Raw genomic sequence first — 27,699 nt, 5'->3', positions numbered from 1 at the left:
TCCGCTCCAGGCAAAATGGTATATGCCTCTGTCTGCATCTGCCATCAGAGCCCTGCTTCCTGAGTACTGCTGAAAGAATCTTCTCTCCCAACTTGGGCCTGCATGGGGAAGATTGAGTTCTGCCTGAGGAAATAAGCTAGGTTTGTTGTCCTTAGAAAAGCGGGATATTAATAGGATCTTGTCCACATATAGCAATGTTCCAGACCATGTACCAGACAGTCATTTTGTTTTATTAAAATAGTCTTTTCATCACAGTATTTTTCTTTGAGTTTGCTGACTCTTTATAAAACGTTTAGCCACAAGTGGCTTATTGATTCTTGTAAAAATTAATTCATACCATAGTCAAAAGAGAGTTTGGACTTGATTTTTAAAATTTTATTTTGAATTAAATCATAAAAATGTTCTTGTTTTTATTGCAAGAAGTCAGTAATGAAGACAAGGGATGTGATTTTTCTGCCTCGTTTGAGACATGTGTACATATATTTTTTTCATGATTGTAGATTTGCTTGTCATGAGCCATGCCCTGAATCACAATTGTTTCTCTGCATCTTTCAAGAGCTGGCACTGAGTGCTTGCCTGATTGACTATGGAGAGCTTCAGTGTTTAGATTACCCTGCGAGATGGAAAGGAAATGGAAAGGCTGGCTTGATTTCTGAACTCAACCATCACCGCCCCTAGCTCAGATTCTCTGCACCTCTGTGGGTAGGGAAAAAGAGAAATAGTTGGGAGATTCCAAGAGCAATGACAAGGTGTGTTGGGGGGGAAAAGTTTGTAGTGAGAAATGCTTCTTAATAAGCCAATAAATAGAAATGCTTCCAGCAGACATTACTCAGGCATCCAAAAGAATGAAGTGATGGCATTTGCAGCAACATGAATGAACCTGCAGATTATCTTACTTAGTGAAATAAGTCAGAAAGAGAAAGACAAACTCTATATGGTATCACTTACATGTGGGTCTAACATATGCTGCAGATCAACGCATCTATGAAACAAAAACAGGCTCACGGGCACAGAGAACAGACGTGTGGTTTCCAGAGTCGGGTAGGGGGGAGGCGAGGGATGGAGGGGGGTCTGCGCATCAGCAGATGCAAACAGCGACAGCAGAGGCCGGGTGAGCAGCAGGGCCCTGGTGTGTAGTGTAGGGAACCACGTTCAGCGTCCTGTGCTGAGCCACAGTGAAAAAGGATACATATGTGTGTATAACTGGGTCACTTTGCTGTACAGCAGAAATTAGTGCAACATTGTAAATCAACTATATGTCAATAGATATTTTAAAAAAGAAGTACTTCCAGTAAGAGGCGTATCTCAGGAGCCATAAACCAGAACCCGAGAAAAGTGAACAACACCATTCAGACATGAGGGGCACTGACGGAATTTCTGCCTAACTGAGGGGCCTTCTAATTTCTCAGTGTCGCATGGAGTGTGTAAGTGGCACTTTCTAAAGCTTCTAAAAGTATTTTGAAAGTGAAAAGTGAAAGTCGCTCAGATGTGTTTGACTCTTTGCAACCCATGGACGGTCGCCCGCCAGGCTCCTCTGTCCATGGGATTCTCAGGCAAGAACACTGGAGTGGGTTTCCATTTCCTCCTCCAGGGCCCTTCCCCAGCCCAGGGATTGCACCTGCATCTCATGTCTCCTACAGCGGCAGGTGTGTTCTTTACCACTAGCATCACCTGGGAAGTCCAAAGATATTTTATCACTTTATTTTTTTTTTAATTTTTTAAACTGGAAGAGAATTGCTTTACATTACCGTGTTGACTTCTGCCGTACATAACAGGAATCAGCCACAGGTTCACACACGTCCCCTCCCTCTCGAACATTCCTCCGTCTCCTGCCCTATCTCTGTTCCACGTGTGTCGCATTTTCCTTGGGCCAGCAGGCTCACCGAAGGAGGTTTTTCTCATAGTGATTCCAGAAGTGCAAGAGAGCTAGGCTCAAATATGCCACACTTCATCCTGTGAGTTGAAATTGATAGTGCAACCAAGCCCAGTAGAAGGCAGGGGTTGAAATCTAATATATCCATGAGAGTGAGGCACAACACAGTTACATGGCAAAGGGCGTGGATATGGGGAGGGGTAAAAACTGGGGGCCAGCGATGCGGCATGGGGGGTTCGTATGGGCACCTTCACAGACGTCATGATGAACCTAAGCCTGGAGTCTGTGAAATGTCTCATGATTCTTCTTTCCTCGTTTGATTGTTCTGAAAGCCTTTCTTCCCTGTAGTCAGAATACTCTCTATTCAGAAGTCAACTGATATATGTCCACTTCCATAGTGCTGGGGTGTGTGTGTGTGTGTGTGTGTGTGTTAGTCGCTCAGTCATGTCCAACTCTTTGTGACCCCATGGACTGGAGCCCACTAGGCTCCTCTGTCCATGGGATTCTCCAGGCAAGAATACTGGAGTGGGTTGCTGTTCCCTGCTCCAATAACCCACAAGAAAGACACTTTGCCCACCTCCTCTCACCATCCTGCTCCAACCTGGGTAAAGGGAGAGGTGTTTGGGGAGGTGGTGGACTAGAGGGAAGGAACTTCTGCAAATTTTGCAAATAGTTATTAAAGGAAGAAAGCAAATTCAGATTGACGTGATGAAAATGAGTTCCTGACAAAGATCAAACCCTGGTTTGGAGTCAGAGTGGATTTATCAAAATGCAAATATTTCAAACAAAAAGGATGTTGCCAGTGCATCTGGGAGCTGTTCCCTCAAAGCCTACTGGGAACATTTTCCAGTTTACATAATGTAATTAAAGTCAAGCCTGATGAATTCAAATTTATCCCAAAGACGTTATTGGCAACATGATCCCTTGTGGTGAAAAGACTGAGGAAATAACATGTTTGGGGGCTGAGGGAGAGTTAGAGAGTTGTATCTGAAGCTCACAGCGATTGTTCGCAAGGACTCCTCTGCAGCTCCGCTCAGCAGTGATGGGGAAGGAACTGGAGAGCCTTTGGAACCTCATCTTTACTCTAGAATCCACACGCATGCATGGACAGAGGGTAAAACCTTCCGTCTCTGCCCAGAAGTGTAGCAAGGAAGCTTCTCCCGTAGAATTCTCATAGCTGCGAGGGATAATGTGTCTTTAGTTATGATTTGTAATTATCATTTTCACAATTTAGCTTCATTTTCCCTTTTATGGTAATTTCTGATGCTCCATTTAGAAATTACATTTCCAAAAGTTCAAATAAAGCTTATTCTTTCACTTACCTGTAAATTACATCAAATTCCTTAGGTATGGTAAGATGCTAAATGCAAATTAAAAGATGGGCAAAGGATGAGAAGAGAAATCCACACACACATTTTTTCCATAAAAACATTAACTTACTTTATTAAAAAAAATACAAGGAACAACGATCAATGTTTATTTGATGGGATACATACAAACATACACAGAACTGTTTGCGACCCCATGGACTGTACCCTGCCAGGCTCCTCTGTCATGGGATTCTCCAGGCAAGAATACTGGAGTGGGTTGCCGTGCCTTTCTCTAGGGCTCTTCCCAACCCTGGGATCAAACCTGTGTCTCTTACATCTTCTGCACTGGCAGACAGGTTCTTCACCACTAGTGTTCTTTACCACTGGGAAGTCCAATTAAAAAAAAATACAAGTAAGTAACAATAATCAATGTTTACTTGATGGGATACACACACACGTATACACAGGCAGACACACATCCATGTATTCCCTTCTTTATATCTGTGTATTCCCTTCCTTAATGGTAATAAATAACCAGCGCTGGTTATGGTGCAGTGAAAACAGACACATACAATGCTGATTATAAGCCAGGACGTGCATACACTGTAAGTCAGTACAAACCTTTCATGAACACAACTGAACACTGTGTACCAAAGTTCTGTTCAGAGATTTTGCCTTTTAACCTAATAGTTACATTTCTAGGACTTTATTTAAGGAAATAAAGAGTAATAAGCACAAACACTAATGGAAGGGGAGGTCCATTGCCATACAATTTACAATAATGAAAACTTGGAAACCATTTAACTGTCCAAAAATAGAATATTTAAGTACATATGCACACACATGACAGAAGATACTGTTCAGCAACTAAGATTATATTTTTCAGAATCTAATGACATGGGGAAGATGTTGATTAGTATAATATTAAACACAATTTTAGAATACAAAGAAATACTATAATAAAGATTTAATGTGTATATTATACATGCTATTGTCCATATAAGTTATAAAGTTGACTATCTGATAGGAAATAGTACTATTAATAATATTTGTGTAAAGGATTATCGATACTTATTTTCTTCTTTAATTTTTTCTGAATTTTTCAAATTCTTTAACAGGAGCATGTCAAAATTGCATTATTAGTGAAAAACATCACTTTTGAAAAAATGAGCTGTATTAAAAAAGGTATACTAGTTTTAGCTTAGACAATCCAAAAATATTCTCTAGCATCACATTCTTGTATCAATAAGAAAATGATTCATTAATCCCCTCTCATTAAGAACCTCCTGTAGTATTTCAACGTAAAAATTTAATTTCTGGAGATACCAAAAGGGCAAACATGTAGGGAGGAGGAAAAGGTGCATATATAACTGAAAAGTCATGACAAAATTGTATAAGATTCAAACCTGGGAATCAAGGGGAACATACAAGGCCCCGTGAGTGGAAGGCCCCGAGCAGAGGAACAAACTTCAGAGAGGTACAGGCAGGGTCACAGAGAGTCTAGAATATACTAGAGAGAAGGACCGTGAAGTCGGTTGTCAGGCCTTCCTCACCCCTGTCTCTTTAAGTAACAAGAAGCACGCTTTACCCCAGGCTTCAGATGACCATGGGCAGTAGCGGGTGGCGCAGGTGCCAACCGTGAGCATCCTGTGCTGCTTTAAGGGGCCAATGCCAAGTCTTCCTGCAAATACTGGGCAACTGGGCATGCAAGACTTACAATAATATAAATGGAAATGCAAATGAAACAGAAGCAAATGATATGTGAAAGCCATCCTTTAGCCACAGAAGTGAATTCAACCTTTGATGACTGCTTCATGCCTTTGACTATTTCCTCATTGAGTCAGCCTTCATGTGATAAAACTGGCTTGCACCTCTTTGCAAGAGCCAGCCATGCCTGTCTCTTCCAAAGCTCTCTTGGTTGTATTGATGCCATAAAATTGGTGTCTTGGTGAGAGTGTTTAAACCATGGAGATTGGCGAAAGCTACAAATCAGGGCTTTGTCTCACTGGAGAACCCGCTGTTAAACATTTCCCTGGAATATCTCTGGCCTCCATCTGCCCGTTTCAGATGCTTTGCTCAGCTGCCTGTCACTTTTATTTCCTTGTGTCAAAGGTACCACAAAGATCTTAACCAAATCTGTTAACTCTCCCCCTACACCGGGCATCTTTAGAGTTCCCCCAGGTGCCTACATCAATAATAAGTCTTGAACTGGAAACACCCTACATTATTCCTAATCATATCCACATCATCAGCCCTACCAGAACCATCATCATGTATCCAGCTGGTCCACAAAATCTCTTCAATGTTTCCGCATTAATCCACTCGGCGCAATCTCTGCACCTATCAGAATATCCTTTCTGTGGACTGCCGTTTCTTTTTTGTAAGCCTTCGGGCTTTAGGAGACCATGAAATTGAGTTACATCTTTCTTGGTTCCCCTTTTCCCTTCCATCCGGGGCTTTTTTATGTCAAAGTGTCACTTCTTGTTGACCCCCATTTTTAACAGAGAAAACGCATCTGAGTGGGGAGAAGACTAGAGAAGCCTGAGGGGGCCAGACATGAAAGCACAGCAGAGCAAATTTCTCTTTCATGTTCACGTGACTCTTTTAAATGTACAGAAATTAACATGATGGTATTAAGACGATGGATAGTTGCCATGCAGGTTGTGGGCTTGCTGTCCGTCTCTCTGCGACCTTTTGGACCGTAGCCCGCCGGGCTCCTCTGGCTATGGGATTTTTTAGGCAAGAATTCTGGAGTGGGTTACTCTGTCCTCCTCCAGAGGATCTTCCTGACTCAGGGATCCAATTTATGGCTCCTGCAGCTCCTGAACTGATGGGTGTATTCTTTACCCCTGAGCCACCTGGGAAGCCCCGATAAGGACCAGAGCTGCTGTTTATTAAATGCCTACTTGAGCCAACTGCTCAACATGACAAAGCAAAGTAGGGAGTGCCCTCCCCATCCTACTGATGATGAAATGGAATCGCCAAAGGTTAGGGAATTTTCCTGGGTCACACAGCTGTTGAGAGGCAATGCTTGGGCTGACTCCCAGGGTGGGACTGCTCCAAAGCTGTGTTCTTTCTGCTGTAACATCCTGTCTTGCCAAAGCCCTCGGGCCCCATTGTCCCTGGTTTTTGTAACAATCTTGCCTCAAGTCCATTAGAAATTAAAGCTCCATTTTGATTTTTTATTTTCTAACCATATCGTATAGCTAACTCCAACTTCCAACCTTATGTTTACCGAATCCAGTGCTTTTCGTGTGTGTGTGCTTAGCGTTTTTTTCCATTTCTTTTTTCTTTGGAACATGATTAAAAAACACAATTCTTAAGTCTAAAATTGATTTAGGTTGGCAAATGTACCCTCGTGACTACCACCTAAACTAAGATATGTGGAATTTCTACACCTGAACACTATAAAGCCAGATTTGGGAATAAAGTGATTGATAGGATTTTGTAGTTAAATAGTAATAAATAAGGGACTCAGATTTGGCAATATGCATCCAGCACTGTCTGGACGAGTGGGACTCTAAATTTTAATGGTGTTAAGTGTCAAAGACGGAGAAGGAAATGGCAACCCACTCCAGTGTTCTTGCCTGGAGAATCCCATGGACAGAGAAGCCTGGTAGGCTGCAGTCCATGGGGTCGCACAGAGTTGGACATGACAGAAGGGACTTGGCAGCAGCAGCAGCAAGTGTCAAAGACATGGGATGGGAGTTTTGCCGAAAACTTCCCAGTGACCTGGATAAACCTTTAAGTCTTTCCATCTTCCTCTGATCTGATGTTGTGTTTCCTAAGAACAACGAATTATCTAACTAATATTTCTCTTCTGCAGACAGAATAGTGTGAGGAACCGGAGATCTGAGATGGGAAACAGTGGCATATCAGCCGCTGGAAAAAGGGTTTCCTGTCTTAAGATGGTACATTACTATTTTGGCAGAGACAAAGCGAAACAACACAGCAACTTCTCATGGCAAAACCCCACGCTCCAATGCCCCTTTACCATCTTTGCTGAGATTCATCCAAGAAAATGTACAGACGTCCAGTCACACGGTCTGTGATGACTCTCCCTCCTCTTGAGTCTGTTCATTCACTGCCTCCCACGTACATCCATTCGCTCATCTAATGAACATCTATCGCCAAGTCAGTGTGGGCAGCTCAGTGGAATCCAGGGGCACAGACATGAGCAACTTATGTAAAGATGGGGCAAAGCTCTGTGGGGAAAGCGCTGTCCAGGGAAGGAGGACATGCACGCACATGTGCAGAGCCGCTGGGAAACTGTCCTTAGGTTGAAAGTGATGGAGAAAGATGCGGGCCCTGCATCTTCCTTGGGGAAAGGGCAGTGGACGAACACTCTCTTTAGAGTTTTATTCTGTAAGATGACCTTGCCCAGTTTGGGCAGACCTGTTAATTGTACCTTGATTCTGCTTCCTTAAATAGAGATAAAGAGGAAATAGAAGGTAACAAGGAAAAAAATTAGTACTTTGGCTTCAAGAAAAAGTTCTTATTATCAGCTGCCTTTTTGTGTATTTAATCATAGTATACCACTCTTTTCTCAATGCTCGCTTCTGCTAATGCAATGGGTCATGACTCTACCTTCTGGAAGATCTTTCGTCTTTGCCCTTCACCAGAAAGCAGGCTTACGTCACGTGGCAAGAAGGGCCCCAGGGGTCCTCTCATTAGCCCCCAAAGGAGCTTCATAGGCCTCTAAGATATCTCCCTCTAAGACCCTTTATTACCTGGAGCAGGGCTGGTAATGGAGACGAGCAAGTTCACATAATCCTCTCGTGCTTAGCATCCACTTACGTGGATGGTTGGACAAATTGTCATCATGTAAGAGTTCGAGTATCTTTTCCTTGTTGGCTAGAATCTATGCTAAAGGGCTAGTCCATTGGATATGCAATGGGGGTTCACAGTGATATAGAACTATCATTTTACTTTCGTGCTTTTCCCCAGCACTTTAAAAAGAGTTCTCGTCTTTCATTACTAAAATGTTCTGAAAGAAAGGTCATATTGTCTGTTATTCAAATACCTATCGATGCGACTCTCAGGTCATAGGCTTAATCACAGTGTAATCCTCCCCTCCTCCTCTCTGTAGGTCTCTCTCCCTGCTCCTCCACACTCCACCCTAACTGCATTCACCATCCATCCATCCACACATCCATCCATTTAACACGTATGCATTGGGTACTTACTGAAAACCACACACTAGGGCCTGGAGGTGCCATGGCCAGTTCATTGGGGGCATCTGTCTTCAGGAGGAGTCTTGCAATCCTCTCAAAGCAACTGTCCAGGCCATTACAACAAATGCATTATCACCGAGGACAGTGTGCTGAGGAAGCATGTGGGAGGGGTATCTGCAGAGTCATGAGATGCTATGGAAGAAGTGACTTGAACATGGAGGTCACATGTGTGATATTTGTCAGAAATAGGAGGGACTTGAGTGAAAGCCCGATGTGTATGTTGTAAGATAGTTATACAAACCTAACACGCGTGTAGATTCAGCCTTGTTTAAAGGTGGCTGTCTCCAGAAAGACTGGCATCATATGATATTGCTTATATGTGGAATCTAAAAAAAAAGGGGGATACAAATGAATTTATTTATAAAACAGAAGTAGAGTGATGGATGTGGAAAACAGACTCAGTGTTACCAGGGGATGGTGGGGAGGGGTGAATTGGGAGATTGGGACTGACAGACACACACTAATATATAAAATAGAAAACTAGCAACAACCTGCTCTACAGCACAGGGAGTGCTACTCAATAGTCTGTAATGGCTTACATGGGAAAGTAATCTAAACAAGAATGGATATATGCATACGTTTAACTGATTCGCTCTGCTGTACACCTGAAACTGATTCATTGTGAATCAACTATACTCCAATAGGAATTTAAATAAAACAAAATGCTGAATTTTGAGAGTTAAAAAAAAAAGGGGGTGTGGGGGATGGCTCTCTCGCCTTGTCTTGGTATTCCCCTAAGACCTGTGACTTCTGTAAGACTCGCAACTGATTATATTTGCCACCAAATTCCATGCCAATTTAGGCTTATACAGAAGTCGCTGGGGTGTGCCTATGTGTGTGGTGGGAAGTGTTTGTACAATCTTTTAACCACATTTCATGAACAACAGCAAAAAAGATTGGGTTTGAAAAGATCTTATGTCTTTGGCTACATTAAATGTGGTCACTTAGCCCACAGCTTGAGTCAAGCATTGGATTAGAGAAGGTTTATATTAATAGAACCACATCTGGCTGTGTTCTTTACCCACAGCCACAAGTCCTTTCAAGTACTCTGGTCCAACTCCAAACAATTTTTTCTAGTAAATATTATTTGAACTATGTGTTTTTGATTCAAGGATCTCCAGTACTTTATCCTGCCTTCTAACTCATTATAGCCTTTTGTTCCACCTTTGGCTCCATTTAATGTACCTTCTTTCAAATTCCATCTTTTCTAACTTACTTGTCTTGACCTTACTTACTGTTTATCTGTTATGCTTCATCCTCTCAGGGACTTTCCAGAGTGGTTTAATAAGACTTTCTCTGTCCTCTTGCAAGATTTCCTCTGAGATTTGCATCATACAGCAAATCTGGTAGATCTGTTGTGAATGATCAGAAATAGAGATAAAAGAGAATATCAGTGAACCCATGGTACTCCTGGCCAATAATGGGTCACACCCTTACTTTGGCTGAACACAAACTCTTCTCTAGAAAGATGCTGAGCACGCCTCAGAACAGGGACCAAAGTCGCGGTTTGGGTTCTAACACTTCAGTAAGCAAGTCACTCATCCACAACAGACAGGAAATCATTTAGCTAGAAAGTTTAATGCTCTTTGTCACCCTAGTAATTAAAGATGTTTGATTATCAGGAGAACACTACATAAAAGCAGAAGGAAAACAAGCTACATATCAATTCTCAGAGTCAAAAGCCTTTACTTTTATTCTTCACAGTCACATCTTCACAAAGCCTTAGTGGAAAATCAAGGTTGAAAGAACAGCTCTTTGATCTGGAGACTTAGACGCCACTGCCATCCCTTCTAGAAACCATTACTATCGGCCCACACCTCCTCTTGGTCAGCCCCTGAGCACCCCAGGGTCCCACAACATGACTGTCTCGTTCCTTCTTTCCTAGACCACTGTCTTCCCTTCTTAACCAAGCTGCCATATCGCGCTCTCTTCTTCAGGAGAAATGGTCACAACACCCTCCCCTAGAACAGAACTTGGCCGTGATGCCTCTGACTGTCAGTCTGTGGAATTTCCTCCAATTAACTAAGGAAGTATAAGAGACAGTGCTCCTGAAGGAACAGAGACGTATTCGAGCTGCCTTGGGGCGGGGAATGGAATTACTGGAAGGGCGCACACGAGGAGAAGCCGCTGAGCAACCAGAGCCTGCCCTGGAAGGACGAGCCTCCCCGCACCCTGCGTACAGCCTGCTGCTCTCTGCCCGCCTCTGTCTCTCCCTCTCTTTTCTACCTTCTGCCTTGTCCACTGCGCACAGGTGCCCACTGGACTGGAGTTTATATGACCTCCCACTTCCAGGTCCGTCATCTAGTGACAGGCTCCTTCTCCACTTCTTAGTTTATGTTTTCAGCAGCAAACATGATTCTTTCGGTTCATCTTTTCAAGCCAGGCTATACATGTCACAGGTCTCAGAAAATCCCACTCAAAGGGCACTGCTATCAAATCAGTCATGTCCAGGGGTGAGTGAACCCAGAATATTTCATATGGAAAAAGAATTTCCCCGGAGAGGAAGATGCCTCGGCAGCTACCTTGAAACATGTCCAAGTCCCTTATATTTCTATTAAGATTGATGCCTTGCTTATATTTCTAGGAAAGTAAGACAATGAAACCTTATATATGCCTATGTGTGTGTGCATGTTATATACATGTGTGTGTGTTTGTGTGCGTGTACACACACATATATATATAGTTGTTGTGTTGTTCAGTTGCTAATTCGTGTCCTCCTCTTTGTGACTCCATGGACGGCAGTACACCAGGCTCCCCTCTCCTTCACTCTCTCCCAGAGTCTGCTCAAACTCATGTCCATCATGTCGGTGATGCCATCCAACCATCTCATCCTCTGCTGTCCCCTTCTCCTCCTGCCTTCAATCTTCCCCAACATCAAGATCTTTTCCAATAGGTCAAATCTTCCCATCAGGTGGCTAAGTACTGGTGCTTCAGCTTCAGCATCAGTACTTCCAATGAATATTCAGGGTTGATTTCCTTTAGGATGGACTGGTTTGGTCTCCTTGCTGTCCAAGGGACTCTCAAGCATCTTCTGCAGCACCACCAATTTGCAAATATCAGTTCTCCAGCACTTGGCCTTCTTTATGTGTGTGTCAATGTGTGTGTGTGTGTGTACACACACTGTCTAGTTGATATGCATACATTCATACATATATGTGTGTGTGTGTGTGTAGCTGGTTCACATACATAACATTTAGGAAGTGGATGCTTTTATTTCTCAGAAATAAATCCAATAACCAGCTTATCTTTTGAAAATACTACTGTGATTAGAAAGACACTCATTTTTGAAACTTTACAGAAGAAACAACACATTCCTGGCCACTGCAAATAGTACGACTTCATTTCCTTGAGGCCACCGTAGGCAGGACTGTCTCCCAATACTCCTCAGTGCTTGAGCATCTTCAAAAACAAGGTCGCCCATAATGTGAGAGCTGCTATTTATGAAATTTGCACGCAGAAGAGAAGTAAACAATTTAAAAACTTGGGCTTGTGAGCCAGAAATGTAGAATTATACTAAAACTGGCACATGAGCATAAACACTCGTGACACTCAAAGTGTCGCTTCTCCCATTTTTCTATGAATTGTATATGCACTGTACACAATGTACATATAATGTATATACATAATTGCATGCATATAATATGTATATGTATAATTCTACAGACTCCCATCTAGCCAACACACTGGCTCCATCATTTGAAGGCTGATCTGGGTCAACTGTCAAACAGTCAACGCTTCAGTTTTCATTCTTGTGTTCAATGCTCAGCTCCCATGACAGCTGAAAAAGCTGTCTTACACCGAAACTGGTTGAATTAGTGATTCCAAACTAGACAAGGCCAGCCATGCAAAACACCCCTTTTTCCTTTTGTCCTGTCTGCTGTGTTTCACTGGATGACATGTAGACAGAGAACCTGAACAAGGAGAAGTGGGCGCATGTCAGAGATTTAGGGCATATGCTTTCTGCATATGCTTCTCTCGAAGTCGCTTTTTATATGAGTACCTTGTTTCCACAGAACACTTGGGGGGTAACTGTTGTAGCCCCTGTAGAGGCAGCAGCCACATGGCGCTTCCTTTTCCTGATGAGCCCTCTGCTGGCTTCCGCATCTTTGCTGCAGGTTCGCGATGGCCCCCATGCCCCTGACTCACTCACTCTGGACCACTTTCCACCTCTCCCAGCCCCTGGCCTCATGCTGCTTTTTTTTTTAATCCAGCCTTTTCCCATGTGGTTAACTATGCCTAGGACACTTGCTCCCTGTTTGTATCGAATTTGAAATTATCCACACTCTTCAACTTAGACACCATATGCTCACGAGTCTTCTCTAACTTCCCTGACTGCCCACTTTCCTTCCCTTTCTGCCCATCAGAGCTTCAGAGGGTATGATTGCTGACAGTTTCTTTAGACTCTCAGCATATATTTATGCCTCACATTTTTTTTAAGATAAAATATTTTCATTGTTGTTCTTTACCCCCAGAAAGAGTGATCTGGTTGTTTAACTGATGCAGTGTTATTTTCAAAGATATATGATGTGCATTTTAGCTATAAAGGACATGAGAAATTACTTAGTTTAAAAGGATTTCCCCTCATACTTTTATACTTCAAAATGATGCAAGTTCCTTAAAGCCATTTCTTCATGCTCCAATGAGTTAGGGTAGGTCCTCTAGATTTTTTTTTTAATTGAAGGTGAAGAGACAACCTGCCACTATGTAGACTTTCAGTGTCTTTTCAAAGTAATGGCACCTTCTAGAAAAGATAAAATGATGAGCGATTACCTTTGTTGAAAAGAAGGAGGAGAGCTTTGTGACTGAGCATCTCTTGGCAGGCCTGCCAGCTCTAAGCCATCAGAGTTACTCAGACAGAGCACGTGGACCAGGGCATTCATTTAAATTCTGGGCTTTCCTTTCTTCACACTGATTCCCAAATCAACAAGTCTCTGGAGAAAAAGTGGGTCTTCTTTCTCAATTATCTGGCAATTTCAAGGACTTCTTGGGGGGTCAGCCTGCTTTCTTCTTTGTGAAATTAATCTTGTTTGACTTTAGGTAGTTGGGACTTAGTCAAACCACCACGTACGTACTGCGTGCCTCCTCATGGACAGTGTCACGCGATGGGTTGTCCGGGAAACAGAGACTATGGTCCGCAGGCAGGACATTTCTCTGGGAGCTCTTTGTGTCCACACCGTGCAAGGGAGAACAGGAAAGGGACTGGGGAGAACAAGAAGTCGAGCTGGGATGCAAGTCCAAAGGCAGCTTTGGACCCTCTGATGCTGAAATGGCCCAACCTGACCAGGTTGTTCCAAACTGGTCTGAGGTGGCCAGACCTTTCATTTCCGCTTTGGTCACTGATGTGGTCCACCATGCGGGGCAGAAAAACCTTAGCAATGCAGGTCCTAGCAGCTGAGACAATATCTGAAAAGCCTTCTCTCTGAAGCACTCCTAGCAGCTGAGTAAGAACTCATCATAGGGAGATCTGTGAGGTGTGTTCATGGGCAAGCATTGCAAAAACACCCAGTGATAACAAAATAAATGAGATGTACTGACCTTCCAAACAAGGCTTCACAACGGAGAGAGGGGGGCACACTGAGGAACTTTATCAAGGGATAAATAATGCTTCTTGAGGCATAAAAATAATAGTCACTAATTATGACCTTAGCGATCATCCTGGAGAATGCTCATCCTTGCTGGTCAGTTTCTGACTTAGGGATGAAGCTGTACAGTGTTTCTGGATTTCGTGGCTCCTCTGTCCACAGAATTATCCCAGCAGGAACACTGGGGCAGGTTGCCATTTCCTACTCCAGGGGCTCTTCCCAACGCAGGGATGGAACTCAAGCCTCTTGCGCTTGTGCATTGGCAGGTGGGTTCTTTACCACTGCACCTCCTGGGAAGCCCCCATCGTGAATTGCACTGAAGATGCTGGTCATGGCAGCAGGTGTGTGAAGGCATGACTCACGCTGACGAGTCCACTTCCAAGGTGGCTCACTCCCAGGCCTGGCACGCGGGTGATGGGCATTGGGTGTGTACCTCTTCACAGGCCCACAGTGCGCCCACACAGCATGGCAACTCCCTTCCCCCAGAGGATGCGATCCCACAGAGGGGAACCGGAGCCACTTCGCCTTTGCTGACCTCATCTGGAGAGTCACACTCGGTCGTGTCAACAATATCCAACTAGCTGCTCAGGTCGGGCCAATCCACACTGGGAGCGGGCCACAGAAGAGGGTGAGTCCCGGGAAATGAGACTCACTGGAGAGGGACTTCCCGGGTCCAGTGGCTGAGAATCTGTCCTTCCACTGCAGGAGGAACGGCTCGATCCCTCGTGAGGAACTGAGATCCTGTGTGTTGTGCAGCATGGCCAAAAAACACATAAATAAAACCAGATTGAAAACAGAATCACGGGGTGCAGTTTTGGAGGCCGACTTCCACACATGAAGAAGGAGGCCACGCGACTTGTATTTCTTCATCAGAGCCAGCAAAGAGGAAAATCACTGGTGATTTCCTTTTCTGGTTCTCCATGCCTGTCCCACAAGACCGAGCTGACATTCATGCAGTCAAAATGTGATGACATTTTACAAAATCATTCCAATTTCTTTTCTTTTCTTTCTTTTTTTTTTTGGCTATGCCATGTGGCATGTGAGATCGTAGTTCCCTGACCAGGGATCAAACAAACCCCTATCCCCTGCCTTGGGACTGTGGACTCTTAACCATTAGACAACCAGGGAAGTTCCCTAGTTTCCTTTTAGTAAATTAAACTGTGGTCAGCATGGAAAAATAATGCAAACAATGCATCTAAATAAAATTATACTTAGAATCTATATATTTTAAATTAATCTCTCAAAATTCTGACTCACAGAGAGGGTGGAACTGTCACTGAGTATCCACTTGCTTCATCCCACCAATTAAACCCAATGTTCACCCTCTTAGCAGGGTTCAGTGAAAACGTCTAAGTTTCTTTGCTTTATATTCTGTATTTCATTAGTACAGCTCATGATAATGTATTAAGCATGTCTGTTCATGAAAAGAATAAAACATGACCTTTTATTTCAAATATATATTCTGTGTACAGACTTTTAATCAGTTTCTCAGCTGGGGACAGAATAGATATTTATGTTTTCTGTGACTTTATGATCTCAAATGGGAAACGTGAGGGTTACTTCCATATTAGAGTAGCAGTACTAACGTCTGTCTGCATAAGAGCTCCCTACTACGAAGGTGAGTCTTTGTTTACCTTTTGAAAATGCTTATCCAAGGGGCTGTGGGTAGCCATTGCCAATACAGAGCAGGCCAGCTGATCAGATAGCAGCAAAACTAATGAGAAGCATCATGGAAGTGACAGAAGATTAATTAAGCTCCTCCGGCCGTATTCTCGTATGGCTGTGCAGAGCTCCTTTGGGCACCGCCGCAGTTAAATGGCATTCATGGTGGCAAATACTGTAGATTTCCAGAACTGACACTTCTGAGTCAAGGGTAAAAATCACATTCAGTCATTTTATCCACCACAAAGATCAGAGATGAGCCCTTAGGATTGTTACTACGTTTCAGCCAAGCCAGGATGGAAATTGAGACATAATTAAAAGAATGCTGAAACTGTAATATTTTGTTTTCCATTTACACATTTCCTTTATGTGTTTTAGACTTTTTGACAGAGGGAGCCAAACACATTTCCATCTACAGCATTTGACTACAGGCACAGAATTAAGTACACTTGGGAACACTTTCAATTACTTTGTGAATTCTTGCAACGTTGGGCGCACTGCACAGTCCTTCTGCTCACTCTGTATAGTTATTATCACGGTGTATATATAAAAATGGAATGCCCATGACCTAAAGCATCCAGATTTACTCGAGCTGTACTCAATTTATCTTGAAAGATCTTTTTTATTTTTGGAAAGCAAAAGACAAAATTCAATATGATGTTGTTTTCTTCTTCCATTTGGTTTGCAGGCACATTTGTTGTGGGGCTGGGTGGGGAAAGGGCTGATCCTCAAATTGCTGCCCAGGAACCATAAATGAATTTTATTTTAAGAAAAATTGGAAACCTCTGGAGTATATAAGATCTTTCAACCTGCTATACAAGATGATTTAACTCATGTTAGGGTGTCACCAAATATCTTGGGAAGCATAGTATTACATTTCTGTCCTTGGAAGCACATTGAGGTTCATTCACATATTCATTCAGGAAACACTTCTTGCATCATGATTCAAATTAAATTCAAAAAGCTTTCGTCTGGGACATGAGATCACATCCAGCACGGACTCTGTTTCCTTCTTTGGCTTCATTTGCATGAACATATTTCATGAAGCTTTCTCTTGAATGCTCTTATTTGTTCTTTGTCTCCCAGACACATCATTCTCAATTCCACTCTTGCATTATATCCTCTGCCAATTATTTTTGCATTTTACCCATCCCAGCCACTAATAAAGATTGAGTTTAAGTGCCTCCTGTTCTCTTCAGCTTTCCAGGTTTGCCTTGAAGCCATTACAGTTTCGTCTTTTATCAAACCTTCACGTGTGTGCCCAGAGTTTTCATTTACTATTTACAAAGTACTGCCTTTGTTTTTACTTATTATTATTATTTTTGTATAAAATCATCATCTTCTTAAATAAGACACCAAATGCTTGAAGGAGCAGAGCAGTAGCTTAAATATTTCAGTTCAGTGTCCTGTTATGTAGACTCTTCACTTATAATTTTTTATCAATGATGATAATGGTTATAATAATTTAACCTACTATGAGTAAGGCACCAAACTAGGGGTGTCCATTGATTTTTGAAGAAAATATTTAGATAAATATAAATACATAGGTAGATATAAACCTTATAAAACTAGATAAAAACATGAACATGTTCCTGGTGGGCTTAGAAGTGGGAAAAGAGAAAATACAAAGAAAGAGAGACGTGGCAGGGAGGTAAGCTGAGCGCCTTCAGAGAGGGAGCCTGTGATGCGCCTGTTGCAGGGGGTCAGGGCTCTCAGTCAGTCAGGGAGTATGCTCTGATAAGCGCCACCGGGAAGAGCAGCTGGGTTTTGATTAGCTTTCCCCGAGTCCCCCTCTGCCTATACTCTTTGTTCTTGACTCCAGGAGTCCTGGGCTCCCTATTGGGCTCCTGACCTGCTCGCCCACACCTCTGGTCTGCCTCTCGCCTCCCACGCCTCTGGTCTGTTTTTTGCCTCCTGGCTGACGAGTCTCTGGGTGCTGGCCCGCCTTTCCTCCGTCTCCGGGATTCTCTCTCCCACTGAGGCGGCTCGTGGTGTCTCCTCCTTGCCTGTGTAGTTCTGATACTCACCTCCAGTCTCAGCAAAGGCTGCAGCTTCCTCAGGCATGGGTGTTGATGGGATGCTCCAGTCACTAACCCGAACTGCCAAATCCTTGGCATGCATTTCTGCTATATTCTGGGATATGTTAAAATGCTAAAGGAATTAATATTTATCTATTTTTCCATGACCGCAAAATGCCTTCATTCTACTTTAGGAATACTGATAACTGGAGCAGTTATTGAAATGCGTGCATGCTTTGTACTTAGCCGTTCAGTTGTGTCCGACTCTGTGTGACCCCATGGATGTAGTCCACCAGGGTCCTCTGTCCATGGGATTCTCCAGGCAAGAATGCTGGAGTGGGCTGCCATGCCCTCCTTCAGGGAATCTTCCCCACCCAGGGATCGAAACTGCATCTCCTGCATTGCCAGTGGGTTCTTCACCTGTTGAACCATAAATGCACTGTAATAAAGTTACACAAATAGTGTTTGGAAATGTCTTAGGGAAACATGAGTCAGAAATAAGCCCAGGGAAGACTTCTTAGAAAACAAAGTGTCTTAGCTGTTTTGAGTGATGAATGTAACTTGACACTTAAAGGAGAATAGGAAAGGACATTCCTGGCAAAATACAACCATATTCTCAGCTTCCCAGGTGGCGCTAGTGGTAAAGAACCCACCTGCCAATGCAGGAGACATAAGAGCTTCAGGTTCAATCCCTGGGTTGGAAAGATCCCCTGGAGGAGGGCCTGGCGACCCACTCTAGTATTCTTGCCTGGAGAATCCCATGGACAGAGGTGCCTGGTGGGCTACAGTCCACAGGGTCTCAAAGAGTCAGACACGACTGAAGCAACTTAGCATGCACACATGTATTCTCGGTAGAATCAGGATGGTGCATCATATGGAAGACTTTTGAGATATTCATTCATTCAAATAATAAATTAATGAAAATGAATATTTATTGCATGCCTCCTATTGTTGAGACACTTTTGAGGCACTGGTGCAGCATGAACATGGTGGATATACCCTGCCCTCAGGCCATTCTACTGCAGATAAAGGAGCAATAAACTATAACCAGTGAACGAATGAGATGGAGGAGGCTGTAAGTCTTCCTCTGCATGAGACAAAGGTAGAAGAGGTTTCAAATCCTACCGGATAGACTAAGCTGTGGAAATCCCAAGAATGCAAGCCCTGGAGACTCTGTATTTTCATCGATTGTACCTCAGCACCTAGAACAGTGTTTGGCACATGAGTGCCCAGTAACTATTTTTTTGAATGAGTAAATATGCCTAGGTCATAGCCACCTCCAAGGTTAAGGATTCTAAGAAGGTTCTCAATGCCAGTTAGTAAATCTTATTAAAAAAAAAAAAAAAAAGCCCCTGTTAACTGATCACACGTACAAGGGCTTTATTAGAGTTCTTGGAAGTTATGAAAATTCAGACATTTAGAATTTTAGAATATTTTAGTATTTATAGAATTTTTATCCTTATCACAATATCAATACTTCTTTTACTATGGGATATTAATTTTCCATACTAAGGTCCCTAAGCATTTAATTTCAGTGGAAGCATCAAGTAGAAATAAAGGAGTAAAAATGATTTATGAGTTTGTAGTTGTATCTATACAATCTAAAAAAAATCTGATCACTATACTACATGGATCCATTGAACCAGTCATTTGTTCATAAATTACTTATTTCTTCACTTTTCAAACTGTTTTGACATTGGGTGGTGGTGTGTTAGACAGAGGCAAGCTCAAGCTTAAAATAAATAGCCTTCCATCAAATGTCATTCATATGTCAACGAATATCCATTCAACAGATTATTGTGCTTTCAACAAACATTCCATCATCTGATACCCACACATGGGCCTCTTGCATGTGTAATTCTCCAGGGTTCATTGTTAACCCTACTTTGCTTTTCCATCTATATTCCCTTGAAGGTTTCACCTGGTCTCATGCATTTAATCACCATTTATAAGATTATGACTTTTTAATTGGAAAATACAACTTTATTTCTTTATTGCATTTTTCTCCTCTCTTTTTTAAAAAATTGAAGTATAGTTGATTACAATGTGTTAGTTTCAGGTGTATGGCAAAATGATTCAGTTATACATACATATATACGTAACTGAATCAAGTGTGCATGTTATATATGTATTCATGTAAAGATTCTTTCTTGTTACAGGTTATCACAAAATATTGATTATAGTTCCCTGTTCTGTACAATAGACCTTTGCTAGTTATCTATTTTATATATAGAAGTGTGTATGTATTAATCCCTTACTCTTAGCTTGGTAATCAGAAGTTTTTGTTTCTATGTTTGTGAGTCTATTTCTGTTTTGTAAATAAGTTCACTATAAGTGTTGAAAAGCGTGTGGAGAAAAAGGCACCCTCCTAAACTGCTGGTGGGAATGTGAATGCATGCAGCCACTATGGAGTTTCCTTCAAAAGCTAAAAATAGAGCTACCATATGGTCCGGCAGTCCCACACCTGGGCACATGTCCAGAGAAAACCATAATCTGAAAAGATATACCCCCCGCCCCCGATGTTCACTGCAGTACCGCGTGCAGGAGCCGAGCCACGGAAGCAGCCTTGGTGTCTGCTGACAGCGGGGTGGGCAGAGCAGATGTGGTGTACATGCAAGACGGAATACTAGCCACTAAAACGAGTGAAGTAACGCCATCTCTAGCGGCATGAATGGACCTAGAGATTATCACACTAAATGAAGGAATTCAGACAGAAAAAGACAAAGATCATATGACATCACTTATATGTGGAATCTGAACAAATGATTCAAATGACGAATTTAAATTTAAATATGAAGTTCAGGCATCACCCCTGAACTCCAGTCACATAAGCCAGACTTCCAGGGAACATTTTCACTTGAATACATAAGAGGGCTCAAATGAAATGTGCTCCACATTGCCTGCCTTCTAACTCCCACCCAAACGTGTTTCTCCACAGTCTTCTTATCAGCTAGTGGAAATTTCATCTTCCAATTGCTCAGGCCCCAAATTTCAAATAATCTGTTCTTCTTTTTTTTTTTTCTTTTCCATCACTTTCCCAACTCATCAAGAAATCCTACTGACCCACTTTGTCATATGTACAGATTCAAATCACTTTTTACCTTCTCCACTGCTTCTGTCCACTCCAGATTGCCATTTCTCTCTATATTATTACAAAGTCTTCCTAAAGTTTTCCTTTGCTCCCGTTTATCTATTCTCCATACAGTAGCCATAGTGAACCTGTTAAAATATGTCAAAGAATGTTGCTCCAAAGGCATTCTATATAAGTCAGAATAAGAGTCTAAATTCCTATGATATGGCCTACCAAATTCCTGGTGAATTAGGTTCCATGTGACCTGTTTGACTTCAGTTATTAACATCCTGCTTAGGACCTCCTTCTGCTCGAGCAGGTCTTTCTGCTCTTTCTTGTAACCCTCAGGCATGTCCCCATGGCCCTGTTACCGTCTTCAGTGTTCTTTATCTATCGTCTAGTGAAATGTATGGCATGACGTAGACCTTCAAAAGATACTGACTTTATTCAATAAATATAGAATGAATGAACAGATAAATAATGAATTTATTCATTAAATGCTGATCTGTATTAGGTCTTGGAGATTAAAATAAAGAAGATCACCCCCTTTCACTTAGGAGATGGAGAAGGAAGGGGAAATTCCCACATTGTTTAAGTGCTGACGCAGGAACTAGAAAATATGCTGCATGAAGAAGAAGTACCAGTACTTCATTCAGTCTTGGGGTTATGAAAGGTTCTCAGCAGAAATAATCCTTACCCATAGACACAGAGGTTGAATAGGAGTTGTTAGGTAAAGAGAGGAGGAAAGAGTAATAAAGTCTTCAGGGGACCTCTAGATGGAATGGGCTGGGGTGAAACTTGAGGAGGGGAAAGCGTTCACGGTAGCGGCTTTCCCGGGGCTGGTTGTGAAAGGGCCTACGTGCCGGGGAGGTGAAATAGACGGTGAGCAGTCTGGAGCAGGGGGTGACTTGATCACATTCATTTAGAAAGATGATAATGGATCTATTATGGAGAATGGGTCGGACATGGGCAAGCCTGGAATAAGGAACACTGGATAAAATTTTCTTGCTGAGATATAAATAAGAGATGACAGTGGACAAAACTAAGGCTCCGGGAGGCAGGGGAAGACTCCACCAGCGATATGACGCCAGCGCTAAATGGCCGCAGCGTTCAGCCTTGAGAACCTGAGAAGCACAGCTCACAGACTGCGGTCTGCAGGACCACCTGGCGTCTGTACCGCCTGGAATTTAAGAATAGCAGCTGCTAAGCATGGGTGCATACGTGCTCAGTCACTTCAGTCATGTCTGACTCTGCAAACTCCATAGACGGTAGCCTTCCAGGCTCCTCTGTCCATGGGATTCTCCAGGCAAGAAGACTGGAGTGGGCTGCCATGCCCTCCTTCAGGGCATCTTCCCCACCCTGGGGTCGAATCCGTGTCTCCTGCGTCTCCAGCACTGCAGGGGATTCTTTACCACTGCGCCCCTGGGAAGCCCTGCCAGTAGGTATAGACATACTGTTTGTGGAGTTGCTTTGCACCAAACACCATCAGCTTCAAATAAATGACTGTAGGCACATGGAAAAGCATGATGTTTTACACACAATACGGGTGCACGCAGTTGCGTTCATTCCTTCATTCCCTAATGTTGACCGAGTAGCAACAAGTACCACGAGCCCTTGGAAAGACGGTGGAGACGGCAACGACCAAACGCCCTCGTGTGTGACTTTCCAGTGAAGAGAGATCAAAATAAACAGATGCCCACAGTAGTGGCCGGATGGTGAGAAGGGCTTCGGAGACTCAGAGGGGAGCGAGGGGGTGAGGAAGAGCCGGGGCTGAACGCACAGAGAGAGAAAATGGGGAGACCGCACACAAACCCTGGAGTAAGACTTGGAGGAGACGGGAGAGCCGGGCGGGCAGCTCCCTGTGTATCTAAGCAGAGAGAAAATCCATGTCTTCCCTGAAGGCTTTCACTCCCAGTATGAGACTGGTCTCAGGGCGTCTTTTGTCTTACCGGTGAGCGGTGTATTTCTACCTGGCGAGCAGCAACCTAGCAGGTCCCCTGCTCGGGACCTCTTGGCTCCTCAGAGGCTCCGAGGGACAGAAAGACTGTGGCTGTGAGTGCCGACCGCCCTGGGAGCCGAGAGCCGGCTCCCTGTCGTGGCTGGGAGGCACACGACCCCACGTCCAGCCAGCCTCAGCTGGGCCGTTATTTAGATGTCATTTTGTTTCCAGATAAAAACAGTCACATTTTTTCTTTATACACACAAAGTCACTTTAAAAGAAACACTAATAACTGTACAATGAAAATAAAAATCACTTGTTTTCCATCCAGAAATAAGCCACTCTGAGGTCTTGACATTCCAGATAACCCTGAAATGCAGGTGGGTGGGGCATGCATGTTTAAATAAAGCAGACACCCTCCTTTTTTTGAACAGAATTCCCCTGTATGAACGTAGCATTCAGTTGCTCCCAGATGCCATACTCTTTCAGAGGCTACAGGCGGCTCTCTCAGACCCTGCAGAGGCTGGAATGTTCTAGTGCCTAATACTTGCTGCCTCTGTTTTCACAGCACGATGACAGATACACACATTTTTCTTTGACAGGCAGCGACATAATGAGATTGGAGAAGGCCTTTAGGTGAGTCATTATAAATGGGAAATTTAGAATTTATATATTTGAATAAAGAGCTCTCTAGGGACTTGGACATAAATTCAGCATGCAAACAGCAAGACAACTGTTCTGTACAGAGATTTACTGATGTCACTGAGAAAGTTGCCTAGATGTCTCTGTAATCATGATTATAATAGACACCTTTCGAGATCTCAGCTTGTAAGAAAGATGACATAAGTGAAAAGACCTTGTGACTGCAGAATGCCATGCAAATTCAAGAGTGTTGTTAATGATTAAAAACAGCCCTTTGCTGTCTTAAATCGCCTGCTTTAAAGGCAACAATGAACTCTCACACCTTCTACCTACAGAAAGTCAAAAGGACCAAGAACGCGAACATTGCCCCTTGGCGCCCCCTAGCGCGCGTGGGCCGTCAGGACAGCCGCCGAGCTTCGTGAAGAAGCTCGACCACAGATGGTTCTCCTGCCTGAGGGAAAGGCCATTAATTGTACTTTTGGACGCCTTCCATCTGTCCAAAAGGAAAAGCACTTATGTTTTCCTCAGGAATTTCTTGTAACATTCTTTTTAGTTTTAAATTAAAAATAGGAGAAGGAAAAGTAAATATTCTTTACTATTGACATTTTCTTCCTCCAAATTGCTTTAAATGAAGAATACTTCTAAAAGAGCACCAGCAGATTTGTGCTGAGACTCACTCTAAAGTCTCTGATTTATGTATTATAACCTATTTGCATTCACCAACTCCATTGTCAGATTGCAGAGCAAGCTATTAGGAGCTTCAGCCTCTACTAATTCCAATATGCATTAAATCCACCGACCGATACAGAACTGTGCAAGGAAAGACCATGGAGTATTTTAGTATCACAATGTAGAAATATCCACTACCATGGCTGATCAAAACACCTTTAAAACATATCAAGTGTTTTCTTCCCTAGGCTACCACCGTTCTTTATCTTCAGTTTTTTTTCCTTTCTCTTTGCATTTTCTTTTTTACATTCGTTTCCATTACGGCTTATCAATAATATCTTCGATTCTTACCTTAATAGATTTTTGTGAAAATGATTACGTTTAAATGGTCCAGTAGGTAAGTTGGGTCTCAAAGAGATGAGTGCTTATGAAGCTGAACTTGCTCTAAGGGTTTATTTTCTCTGCAGAGCGTTTAAGTATTAATCAGTACACCGTTCAGGGATTTCTTTCGAACATGCTTTTTTTAATGTAAGATGAGGACTGCAATTCATTAGACCATTGGAGGAGCCAGAGGCTTTGCTAAGCTTTGCCTCTCTTGACTGTTTGTCTCAGATTTAACAGGAGTGCGTGTGTGCGCGTGAATGTGTATTACACTCGTGACCCGAGTTGAATTATGCCATAATCTTGGTTATTTTTTAGGCTGAAATGTCTGTACCCTTTAGGGGTGAAGGGCCATTTCAGCCTCGGTGCCCTTCTGGTGCCCGCTCAGGGAGACACAGCAAATGCGATCTGAAAGTGCCAGGTGACTTTATCACCAGTTATTTTCCTGTACATTTCTCTATCAACCTAGCTCCACAAATACTCAAGAAATAAAGGTAACTCTTCTCCAGCTGCTGGGGTTCTGTGATCTGATCACCTCTCCGTGGAGACCTCTATTACCCTAGCCGTGGCCCCTCGAGTCTTTAGGGTGAACGTCACTGCCCGCAGCCAACCCTGAAGCCCCCGCCGCGGGGGTGCAGGCGCGGGGCACGGTCCCTCCCCACGCGCGTTCGGCTCGGGAGGGGCGGCTGGCTGCGGCGAGGACGCTGCCTTTCCCGCGGGAGGGCGGGGCGCGCGGGGGTTGAATTTCGCGTGAGGGCCCGACCTCGCCCCCCCGGCCCCCCTCTCCCCGGTGGGGTCCCCCGCGCGCGCCTCCGCGGACGCGGGGCCCGTCCTCGCGCTCGGCGAGCCCCCCGCGCGCCCCCGGGGCTGCAGGCCGGTCCGGGCGTCGCAGGCGCGGGCCGGGGGCGGGGTGGGGGCGGCCGCCCGCCGCGCTCTGGGCCCTGATGTCACAGGCGCGGCGGGGACACCGCGAGGCGGAGCCGGTGGGCGGCGGGGATGGGCGGCGCGGGCGCTCGCTCCGGCCGCCGGGGACCGCGGGCCGCGGGGGAGGCGGCGGCCTGAGCGCCCAGGCCCCGCGCGCCGCCGGGGCTCCGGCCGGGCGCCGGGAGACGCAGCATGTATCTCGGTGAGTGCGCGCTCCCACGGCGCCCTTCTGGGGGGCGGGGGCCGGCGCGGGAAGCCCCGGGATCCGTCCCGGTGACCCCCCCCGCCGCCGGCGGGCACTGGGGGAGCGCCTTTGTGCCGCGCGCGGGGCCGGGCGCGAGGCGTGGGGGAGTCGAAGTTAGACGAGAGGAGAGCCGGGCGTGGGGGGCCCCAACTTCACCCGCCGCGTGTGCGCTGGGCGGACGCCTCAGGAGGGGAGGGCGGGGGGCGGCGTGGGAAAGTCCGGGGCGAACTTGCTGGGGTGCCAGGCGAAGTTGGTCCCACGGATGCTCCGGGAGCCCGGCCGTGCCCGCGGCTCAGAGGCGTGTCGGCGTGCCCCCGGTTCCGAGGAGGACGGGAGGACAGCCCTGGGTGCGCGCTGCCCGAGCTGCTCACAACAGCCTTTCTCCCCATTCCCGGTTTTCCACCGACCTCCGGCGCCTGGCACGGAATGCATAGTCTTTTAAACCTCTGGAGGGCTCGGAGCCGTTAAATGTGTGTGCAGTTGAGTTGCGTGCCGCGCTGGAAACCTCCCGCAGGTCTCCCCGGAGCCGCCTGCCTTTCGGGAAAGCATGTTCAGGCTGACTTAGAGCCGGGCACGCCGGGGAGCGATGTCAGTGTGCTGGGAGCTGAGCGTTTGCACCGGAACGCGGCGCCTGACGGCCGCGGGGACGGCGGAGCCCTGCCCTGAACTGCAAGCCCAGGGTTAGACGGACACCCTGTCCTCCTCCCGGAGCTATGCTTTCCTTCTGTAAGTGCCATCCCGTGTCAGCACTGAAGGGTATCTATCCGATATTAACAAATCTGTGAGAGCCGCTAAGGGGCTGGAGAGGGAGTATTCCAAGGTGCGGATGCTCCGGGTGATTGGTTGACTTGCTTGAAATAATAAAGCTAGGGTCATTTTTCAGTTAAAGAGGCATTTGGATCAACTTGCGTTGGGTCAGTGTTGGTTTCTTGGGTGTTTATTTCGGTGTGTACTTATGTTGTTTGCTTGAGCCTTTGAAACATTTGCCAAAGTATGCAAAAGCTGACCGCTCTTTTAATTGTCTTGATCGCAGTTTTGATTTCCCTATAATTTGTGTCACATTAGAAAAGACGGCTTAAAAATAACTAACAATGATTTGAAGGAAAGGCTCGTTGCATAGCCAGATTTAAGCAGAATCCAGAGTTAATGCTCCAGGCTGTGATAGTAATAGAGGCGGTAAGCGTCTTGATTGGCAGTTCATAAAATGGCAAGTGTTCACCGTGAGTATGTTTTTGATACCTGCAAAAGCTTGTAAAGACAACCTGTCTTTTGAATAAAATAACATTTTATCACCGGTAATGGTATTTAAGGGATGGAAAGGAAGATTATAATGTTAAAGTTTTCAGCCTCTTGCAGCAAGCCTGAGGTGATGGTGGTAAGGATGTAGCTTTAACCGGAGCAGTAGTGTGGTCTCAAAGTAGTGGTCCAAAGGCCATCTGTGCTGTATTGGATTTTCCTGTGTCTCTTGGAGAAATATTCACTGGGCTAGTGCATATTGTTAACTGCATGATCGTCCAGCCGTCTTGTAAAGCAGGGTGATTCACAGGGCAATTAGTTTCACTGTGCAATGCAAGTTTATAATAGCTCACCCTGAAATGTGATGTCCTGCTTGAGATGAAAATGTATTCTTTTAAAGGCAAGGCTAAGGTTGTTCTCTGTGTTATGAGCACGGTTTGAGCTTACCATAATCCCCGCATGAGATATGTTTTTCTATTCTTGGAGAAAATCCTGTGTATTTAGGAATGCTGTTTCTTTCAGGTTCTGCCGTGCACCCCCTCTCTCAAGGAACTTGGGGAACACCCCTGTCTGTCGTGACATGTGTGGTCCATTATCTCGGGCCAGGATTGACAGTGTAAGCGAGGCGTGTTAAGATTCAACAGCATTTTAATGTTGTACCTCCCGAAGAGTGTGAATACATGCATGCAGGCACACACGTGTATTTACGTGTACGCAGCTGTTTCAGGGCATTTTTTCAAAACAGTGCTTTCACTTTGCTGTTTGGCTACTCGTGACTGTCTTCTTCACGTTTCAACTGCCAAGTGTTTATCAAGTAGGGGAGGATGGGGACAAAGGGAAAGCAGGGCGCATTCTCCGGCCTTCCTGGTGATTTGTGGGAGTGAGGTCGAGGTGGCAGAAGTCTTTTCTTGTGTC

At 44.6% G+C, this 27,699-nt stretch overlaps 1 protein-coding gene across 3 annotated transcripts in view; it reads left to right on the top strand.

Moving 5' to 3' along the window:
• Positions 1 to 27,699, top strand: part of ZNF385D (zinc finger protein 385D) — a 985,284-nt gene that overhangs the window by 614,399 nt on the left and 343,186 nt on the right. The window contains exon 1 of one of the 3 annotated variants that reach the window (XM_025271841.3): positions 25,375 to 25,506. The exons of 1 other annotated variant lie outside the window; for it this stretch is intronic. In XM_025271841.3, the coding sequence (XP_025127626.2) occupies positions 25,497 to 25,506 (10 nt within the window). In that variant the 5' untranslated portion in view covers positions 25,375 to 25,496. Of the gene's footprint in view, positions 1 to 25,374; positions 25,507 to 25,826; positions 26,275 to 27,699 lie in introns of those variants that run through there. One more of the 3 variants, XM_006075479.4, reaches the window with a different exon arrangement.

This window comes from Bubalus bubalis, chromosome 1 (genome assembly GCF_019923935.1).
Source record: "Bubalus bubalis isolate 160015118507 breed Murrah chromosome 1, NDDB_SH_1, whole genome shotgun sequence".
In the NCBI taxonomy this organism is placed as follows: domain Eukaryota; kingdom Metazoa; phylum Chordata; class Mammalia; order Artiodactyla; family Bovidae; genus Bubalus; species Bubalus bubalis.
The sequence above is the reverse complement of the archived record's forward strand: the minus strand, read 5'-3'. Positions and strand labels throughout refer to the sequence as shown.